Here is a 9,365-nt window from a genome sequence, read left to right on the forward strand (position 1 = left end):
GTTTTTTATTTTGGTACAACACCTGCTAAATTATACTACCATCCATCCATAAAAATTAACATAACAATACAAAACATCGAATACATTCCTAAACATTCAAATTCCACTTGATTCACATATTCACAATGGAGTCTAAAAGTTCAAGCATCATCAAAATCAAGTCTAATAAGTATTCAATTGTTATTCAAAATGGAAGTAAATAGTTTAAAACAAGTCTAAATCTCATAGAACACTACAACATTTTAGGCTTTTAAACACCCCGGTAAATTGTAGCCTAAACTGGCAAAACGTGTGCTCTTTGATAAAAAGCTACACTTTTTGACTTTAGGCAACACTTTTTAGGGGTGGCCTAAAGAAGCGTAACCTATGACATTAGGCCACACTTTTTAAATGCCGCCATAACAGCTACACATAAAAAGTGTGGACAAAGAGGTATTAAGGCAACACTTTGTAGTATTTCATTAGCAACACTTTTATTTGATTATACTACTTTTTAAAGTGTGGCCTTTGCTTTGTTATTGGTCATACTTTAAAAGTGTCGTCTTTTATATCTCATCTATAACAGAACTTATTAAGTGTAACTTTTCTTATGTACATGCTAAAATTTATAATCCATAAGCCACGCATTGGACGTCCCTATAGCCACACTTATGAAGTGCGGCAATATTGTGTAGAATTTTTGTAGCCACAATTTTTAATTTTTAAGAATAATAATTTTGATTTGCATGTATTCAATAATCACATAATTAAATATATAAATGATATAACCAAATTATAAAATAAATAATTCTAAGGTATATATTTCAAATAAACTTCGAGAAACGCTACAACATTTTATGTCTACAACCACCCTCGTAAAGTGTGGCCTAAAATATGAAAAAGTGTTGCCTTTGATAAAAGACCACACTTTTTGACTTTAAGCCACACTTTTCTAGGGGTGGCTGAAAGAAGCGTAACCTTAGAGTTTAGGCAACACTTTTATGCTTAAAAGCGTAGCCTAAAAGGCAAAAAAGGCCACGCTTTGATGTACCTCATATAGCAACATTTCTATCTCATACAACTACACTTTCAAGCGTGGCCTTTGCTTCCTTATTGGCTACGATTTTAAAGTGTTGCCTTTTCTATCTAATGTATGACAACACTTTGAAGTGTAGTCCTTTCCCGTGTCTGTACCACAATATACAGTCCTATGGCTACACTTTTAAGTGTGGTAATATTATTTTGGCTATAGAATATTTATATGCCATAATCTCTAATTAAAAAACACCAATATTGTTCTGCAATAAATCATCTCAAGCATTAAATTAACTAATAAGTAATTCAAATATATAGATTTGCAATGAACTTCAAAAGATAGTATGTCTTGTGTTACATACACATACTTATAAAGCAATATTCTAAATATGTGTACACAATAGTTCAAAAAGTACTCTTAACAATAGTTCAATAATATTCTAGCAATGAATATATTTCACAAAATCAAATATAATGTATTCAAACTTTTACAATAGTTCAAAAACTCTTCATCATCCACTTCAATGGGATCAAATTGACTTGCGGCGACCCTTCAAATTTGATCACCTCCATTTCCTTGCACAAATCAGATTGCAACAGTTATAGAAGAGGCAAGAAGTTCCAGATTGCAAAAGTTATCGAACAACAAATCAGATTGCAGATTGCAGCAGTTATAGAGAACAACAAATCTGCAGATTGCAGTTTACAACATGCAGTTCCACATTACAAATTGTAGATTTTTTGAGTTCAGGCAGCACTGTGTATTCTAGTAGATTGCAGATTTCTAAGGACTAAAACATGGAAATCACATATATATAATCAATTTAGACACATAACAGATCTTGAGCTAATAACCATTCATGCCTTCTAAGTCAATATAGTACTTATATATAAGAGCTAAGAACCATTCATGTTTTCATCTTTTGATTCCTCATAAACAAAATCAGCTCTTACAAAGGTTTAAACACGATCAGTGCTTGCATTCTCGCAAATGACACACCTAATTCTTGCAAAACAGAGTCAAATTATTTTTAAAGCTGACTTTGAATGCAAGCAGTGATCGTGTTTAAGCCTTCCGATACTGTTTGAACTCAAGTTCTCAAGGTGGAAAAAGGGGAAGATGACACACCTAATTCTCGCAAAATAGAGTCACAATCAAACAAGATCAATGCCAACTCAAGTACACTTCAGGCCAAAGAACAAGTGCAACAGGAGAAAGATCCAAAGACACTCTAACAACTTTGGTAAATATGTTCCAAATTTACAAAAAGATAGAAACATGATGATTCAGTTGCCTACTCACATTGATCAAACTACTCCAAATCCCCAGAAAAAGGCTAATAAGGACATAGTCCCTGAACCAGCTCCCTACACTATTATCCAATTATTTGTTGCTCGACTAAGATAAAATCAGGCTAAAAATGATATCTCTATTGACCTTGCGACTCCTATTATCACTACCAAGCAAGGACTGCCGGCTGGAGCAACAACTACACACAAATCAGCAACTATAATGATCTTGTTGTGCAGGATCAAACCAACAGCCAACAAGAACAACTAGACAAAGTTGAGGAAAATACAGTTGAGAGGTTCCAAAAGAGAGAAAAGTACAATTTAAACTTACGCATGTTGATATGTGCTCCCTTTGTTTCCATAAACGCTGATCCATTGATTCACCTGTGAATGGAAAAAAATAGTATAATATTATCACTTTAAAATCTAATAGATGTAATATCTAACGTCAAAGTAAAAAAGAGTTAGATAAAGCACTTTAAAATTTGTGTTATTAACATATTCAAATATAAGACTTGGGGTCTTCGACTGCTAATCTCTGACAATATCAAGTAACTTCACAATATTAGGTCTTGCACAAAGATTCTACAGTATCTTAATCTCACGCTTGATTTGCAGTAAGCGACAATAACAGATAAGTACCAGAGCTAAATAAAGCTGCACAGATATGTTGTTATAAATAAAAGAGCATGATTCAGAGTGCCAACAAAAAGGCAAATGCACATATAACTTGCAGATATATGATAGTCCATCACTTATTAGTAATCAAGAGTTACTACAGTAAGTTAACACAACAGAAAAGTTAAGAGATACACATGAAAAAACTCATTTGGCTAAAGAATGATAGATAAAGAAAGTCAAAACCTGGAAATATCTGATTGAGCTTGAAGAATATCAATAATACATTACGTAGCTCAGACAGATAGAACTACGAAATCACAAACCCTTTTAAAAACTTGAACATTATAAGAAACTACTTAGGATCATAGACACAATGACTTCCCAATTTGAAGAACATCAACAAGGCTTCTATACGTTTAACAAGTTTGGAGGAAAAAAAACAAAAAAATATTTATGCATGTAGTAATATGACATCAAGGATACTACAACATTACTACAGAATGTGGTAAATTAAGCTCCAGAAGGTGCAAGTAGCACACATTGAGGTTAAAATGAGAAGTCGCTTGAGATTTTTTGGGCATGTCGTCAACCTCAAGAGGCGCCAGTCCCTGGGTGTGAAATCATGTGGAGACCTAAAATAACATTAAGGAAGTTCTCTTGAAAGATTTATAAGGTCTTGGAATTCCTATAGTCAACCCCAACTTGTTTGGGATTGAGGTGTAGTTGTGTGTTGTGGTATATTAATGTCCAATTAGAATATCATCAACTGATATTGTTGTTAGTTCTGGTTTTGTTCATCTTAGAAAATGAGGTTCTACGAGTTTCTGTTAAGATCTTTGATGCTTCTCTTATCCAGTTGGATCAATTTCTTCTTCTTTTTTATAACGGTACTGAGGCTAGCTTGTGTGCACCTTGAATTCCAGGGGTATCTCCTACCTCCCACCAGCTCAAAAACCAAATAACAAAGAAAATAAATTGTTGTCTCCTACAATTTCTCTATTAAGCCAAACTTACTTCACATATGGAACAAAATAGAAACTAAAACCTATAAACCAAAATACAACACGATAAGAGATTAAACCTTTAACTACTTGTATTCAACATCTATTACGGTGTAAAAGACTAAAAGAGGGTGCCTTTCTAAAGCTTAGCAGAAACATGTGACTGAGTGATGATAATACTTCTAGATGTAAGTGGTTGATGATGTAAATCATGTCGAGTAAAAGGGGATGTCTCTAAGAAGATATTACCTAATTAGTTCATGGAACTAAAAGGAAAAAAAGTTAAGTCAGTAGTAAGTTCACGAAATCAAACTTAGGGAAAGGACTATAGCTTTGCGAAGCAACTAAAAGATCTACCTGCATGCAGAAAAATAACCCTCAAAATTCCTTTCTAATCATCCCAGTGCACCTTCTGTTTGGTTCCCAAGTTGGAGTGGTAGACCAGATCTTTCAAAACTCAATCATGTCTTTCTTTCTCATATAAGCCGATTCCAACATCTTAAGTGAGTATTATATTTCATTACTTACCAAAAAATGAGTCTACTCTAGTTTACACTCATATAACGCACAAGCAAATGAAATGTTCTCATCCTTTAAGCTGCAATAGAAGTCGTCCAACAATAGAAACTCAGCACCTCACAATGAAAATACTTAAATTTCTAAAAAGCATCAATTTCAAGAATAGATAGAAGCTTATTAACTAGCATTGAATACGAACATATAAAGAAGCAAAGAAGGAAACCAACCAACCTTTTTCTTCTTCACTGGCTTAAGGATTTTGATGATGCATTTTTCATTATTAGTAGTGTGAATTCCCTCAAACACCTCGCTATACTTCCCTTTCCCAACTTTCCTTACCACCTCGTAATCATCCTTCTCCCTATACACTCAATCAACAAACAGAGAAAACATCAATTCCGTCTAAACAACATCGAAAACACATATAATAAACAAACCATGTAGGAAATGACCTACGTCAAATTCCTTCATTTTAAAAAGAACTAAATGTCAGCCTGGGAAATGTTGAGGAGAGGAATCTGATACCATAATAGTTAATGACACACAAGAGACATAACAAAAAATGCAGTTACAACAGATTCATGAGGTTGAACCAGTCAATATTCAGTTTCCAATTTCTCAAGAAGATATCAAGACAGAAGCATTAAACAGGGTTAATTCACATATATTATAGTTGAGTAATACATATGGGGTGGATTTCAAAGGGTTTGAAAAAGAAACCATAGAATTGTTGATGAAGATTGATGAGAGGAAATTACAACTAGATAAGAAGGGGCCTGTTAAGCCAGTTTCTATCCCCAAAGAGTAGATGAATTGGAAAAACCGAGTTGAAAAACCTAAAATCTAGGTTGAATGAAGAAGTGGAAGGAAAAAGAAGTAGAGGGAGGATAAGATAAGATGTTTTAGGTACATATGTACAATTTTTATTTTGATAAAAAGTTGCATCCACAAAGTTATAACTATTGTGATGATTAATGGATATGAACTGGTAATTAGACTTTTAAATTGGAAAGTCAAGTGCCTTCTCATTGGGAGAAAGTTCATTTTTTGGATAAATGGTAGTACACTATACAAAGAAGGTTCTAGTGGGTTTTTGGTTCAACAGCAGAGGTAGCACATAGTAGATTATCTGTTTGATGTACGTGGCGAATTCAAATGTTGGCTAGTTAACAAAGGTTTGCATTTAAGCGGAGGAGGACAGAGGAAGAGCCATTATCCACTATGTTTTGGAGCTGAAAAGAACAAATTTCTTAATTAACAAAAAATAACAATCACCACAGTTGGAAGTTTGTTCTTTACTTACTACAAAGCACGTGGATTTACAGCACCTTTTAGGATTCAATACAAAGCCAGATTTAAGCGTTGAATTTGGTGTATATATTGATGGTTAATATCTTGGGGAATTTTAAAGTGTAAATGGGCTGGAACAATGAATAACAAGAAGGTAGTCACGTAATTCTGAATAGCAGGAAAAGATAAACTGTAGGAATCAGAACTAGATCCCACACGAACTATACCATGAGTTTAGAAAGTTAACAGTTGCAGGGTACAATTCAAAACAAAACGTAGTTGCTGGGGAAGTGAAGACAAATGATCATAAAACATTAAAATGATATACACACACCATACGACCTAATCTTACTCATAAAGTCAATCAGAACATAAGTGAATCCAACTACCTATACTACTTTTACTTTAGCTTACAGCCTTCCAGAACCGTACTCTCACAAACACACCCATGTTCTGCTTGCTAGGTGCAAGAGCAATTGTTTCACAAGGGTAAACTGTATTAGGAAATCCTTACAAAAGACTCCAGAAAAAAAAAACAACAACTTGAAGCTGGCAAAGTTCCTTTTGAGGAAAAAAGATGATATCTTTTTGTTATACGTTAGCAAAATAATCAGCTTTATACCAAACAATAGAGCAAATTGGGCTCGAGCATATACATTCTGCTTCAGAAACAATTCAAAAAGGACACATCTTTGAGACACAAATTACACTCCAAGAAAGATAGTTCACGCGTACATATCCACACAAGATACTACCTTTTCCACTGTCTGCAGATTTTACATAGTAACTATACTCAGGAATCCGGATAACCTAATAGCAAGGGTAAAACATGTAGTGCTGGATATTCTAAGGCAGGATAATCATATCGAATTGAGAGTCACAAACATACGAAAAGTTATATTTCTTCATAAAGCTTAGAATTGTGCAAAATACTAAGACATAAATGTATGAAATGTGAAGAAAAGAAAAATACCTTTTGATGGCAAAACTGCAAGCCTTGTACAACTTCTGCTTGGAATCTGACAACATATGCACATGACAGAACCTCGTAAGCGGCAATGGCACCATTGCCTTTGACTTACAACCATGAACCCCATACGTATTACTGATGACCGCATTCCTATCGTTCTCTCCAGTTCCTAGAGTACCATCCTTATTACTCTTATCATCATCTTCCTGAAAAGCACTCATTCCAAACATCCAACAATACTCTCTATTCTTGAGCTTTACTTCCTCCATTAACAACCAATAACAATCTTTGTATATACGCTGGAGTTACAGCCATGAATCCCATAGGGCAAAGAATCAACTGATGTACGTAATAGAACTGCGCGCTATACTCCCAAAAATTAAAAAAATCGTATCAACAAAGACAAGAATATCAAAACCCTAAAGCTAAATATGTAATCACGCGGAAGCAATAAACCCAGAAACCATAAATTTTGTCTTTTAAAGATAAATTTTTTACCTGATAAACTATATTCCAACAAAATCCTTTCAATGTGATGAAGATTTAAGAAATCATCTTCTTAACTGAAGCGTTTGTTCTGTTATTGAAGAAAAAAACAAAAATATCAGGTTTTGAACGTCTGGGATGAACAACGAAATTTTGAAACCATTCTTCAATTTGCTTTGACAAAAAATTGTAGTTTATGCATTGATGAAGGAATACCTCACAAGAATTTGCAGTTTTGCTTTGTGAAAAATTTCAGATTTGGAGCTTCAATGAGTTGAGCTAAGCCGAGCATTCTTTCTTCATGAAATTGGGGATTTCTTCATTGAGCTGAGAGCTGAGCATTTTTTCTTCAAAAAATTTCAGATTTGGACCTTGGGATTTTATGTTTTATGACTTATTTTATTTCCCAAATAACAATGTTAGCGGACTCTTGAAAATGTTGGAGGGAATATATTATTTTAGTGAAAAGTTTAAGGTCACACTTGTAATGTGTTGGTTTTACAATTATAAGTGTGGCCATATATGTAAATATTTGTTGCCAATTATATCATAATGTAACAACGCTTATAAAGTGTAGCTTATACCATTAAAGAGTACGCTTTACAAGTGTTGCCAATATTATCGAAGCCAAAAGTCAAAAACTTGGGATACGCTTTAAAAGTGTAGCCAAAAATATTTTGGGCAACACTTTACAAGCGTTGTCTAGATTTAGTGTAGCCGTAAGCCTAAAATGTTGTAGTGTTAATATCTTGCATGTACAACCCATACTTTGAAAGCAATTGCTTAAGGATATCTACTAGCAATAAATTCCACAAAATCAAATGCATCCAAACATATATGGCAACAATACAACAAATCTGTATCGTTCACTACAATCGAGTTTACTTCTGGCCACTATTCAATTTCAATCACCCGCATTTTCCTGCACATTCAAAATAAAATTTATAAGTTTAGAGAAATAAATCATTCTCAATACTAGTCATTTAATGGGTAAAGACAACAAACGGGTCAAGACCCAACCCAATTCAAATTTGCTTGAGTCAACTCCGGTAATGAGTTATAGAACGCTGGAAAACACCATCTTAAAACCACTACTCCACATCCTCTGGAAACTAATTCTTTAAATTCGTATTCAAACAAATGTATCAACATACAAAATTAACAAAATTGCAATTATTTTTTTTATCTCTTCTCTAACACAAAAACAGTTTTGGTATGCAAGAAGAAGAAGAAATGTACGACATATTGTGAAAGGGGTTTATGGTAGTGAACCATTCTATTTTTTCTTAAGAATTTTTACATTTTCACTCCCATGTACGTAATCTTTTCATTCTCCATTATTTGTTAGTTGGATGGGCTTATTTATCCTTTTTATGATAGTGATTTAAAGGTGAAAGATGTGGAGCAACAAAGCCTAGAGGAAATTCATTATTGAAATTCAGAGTTTGATTTGAGTATGTTATAAAAATCTGCTAAGTTACATGGTTATTGTGTTGAAGGTTAGGTACATCTGATTGTATGTGATTATATTCAAGGGCAACATTCTACTAAAAGCCTTAGATTCTTAAGCGTCAACTGAACATTGCAGTTGTGTTTGCTGAGGGAATATTACTATAGGATTAAACATCATGTGATTATGTCAAGAGGTTTATACTTCATTATTACTATGATGTTCATGGAAAAGTACATTTAGTGTTAATTTACAGTTAATTATCCTACTTCAAAGGAGTGTGGATGTATTTAATTTACAATTGTATTAATTAATAAATTAAAATACTAAATAAAAGAAAAATAAGTAACACATTAAATATTTAAATACTACTTCTTCTTCCTTTAATGACTTCCTTTAATAAGAAAACGGAGGATGCAAAACATAAACAATTCCTGCTTTAGTGTTTTAAACTGTCTTAATTTTTTGATAGTATTATCATTGTAGTTAATTTAGCATACAAATTAAAAGAAAAAGAATATTCTTTGTTACTTTTTCACTAATCATTAGCAAAATAGGATTAATTACTCTTAATATTATTTTAAATAATTAAAGTTAATTTAAATTTAAATATTTATATCTTGAACATTGAAAATAAAAAGTTACCATGAAAAAATTATAACCAATTCAAATTTTTACATATTTTTAACATTCAATTTATTTATTTTTTTTTAAAGAAAAG

General features: G+C 32.9%; 1 protein-coding gene across 3 annotated transcripts; it reads right to left on the reverse strand.

Moving 5' to 3' along the window:
- Positions 1–1,316: 1,316 nt before the first annotated feature.
- On the reverse strand, positions 1,317–7,586 carry LOC102592670 (casein kinase II subunit alpha-like). 3 transcript variants are annotated; one of them, XM_015308518.1, is made up of 6 exons: positions 7,411–7,586; positions 7,207–7,285; positions 6,712–7,072; positions 4,680–4,809; positions 2,639–2,691; positions 1,317–1,590 (listed from the first exon to the last, which is right to left on the reverse strand). In XM_015308518.1, the coding sequence occupies exons 3-6, from the start codon at positions 6,975–6,977 to the stop codon at positions 1,578–1,580; spliced, it is 462 nt and encodes a 153-aa protein (XP_015164004.1). In that variant the 5' UTR covers positions 6,978–7,072; positions 7,207–7,285; positions 7,411–7,586; the 3' UTR covers positions 1,317–1,577. The 3 variants fall into 3 exon arrangements, with proteins under 3 accessions (XP_015164004.1, XP_015164005.1, XP_006346823.2); XM_015308519.1 differs by having other exon boundaries at positions 1,461–1,590; positions 2,626–2,691; XM_006346761.2 differs by lacking the exons at positions 1,317–1,590; positions 2,639–2,691 and adding an exon at positions 2,699–2,919 and having other exon boundaries at positions 7,411–7,585.
- Positions 7,587–9,365: the final 1,779 nt, after the last annotated feature.

The sequence above is a fragment of the Solanum tuberosum genome, unplaced genomic scaffold (genome assembly GCF_000226075.1).
Source record: "Solanum tuberosum cultivar DM 1-3 516 R44 unplaced genomic scaffold, SolTub_3.0 scf00088, whole genome shotgun sequence".
NCBI lineage: Eukaryota > Viridiplantae > Streptophyta > Magnoliopsida > Solanales > Solanaceae > Solanum > Solanum tuberosum.

Coding starts and splice junctions, on each gene's coding strand:
- LOC102592670 (XM_015308518.1), bottom strand. CDS start 6,977: ATGGAGGAAGTAAAGCTCAAGAATAGAGAGTATTGTTGGATGTTTGGA. Junction 4,810..6,711: donor TGCAGTTTTGCCATCAAAAG/GTATTTTTCTTT, acceptor TTGAGTGTATAG/GGAGAAGGATGATTACGAGG. Junction 2,692..4,679: donor AGCCAGTGAAGAAGAAAAAG/GTTGGTTGGTTT, acceptor TTCCATTCACAG/GTGAATCAATGGATCAGCGT.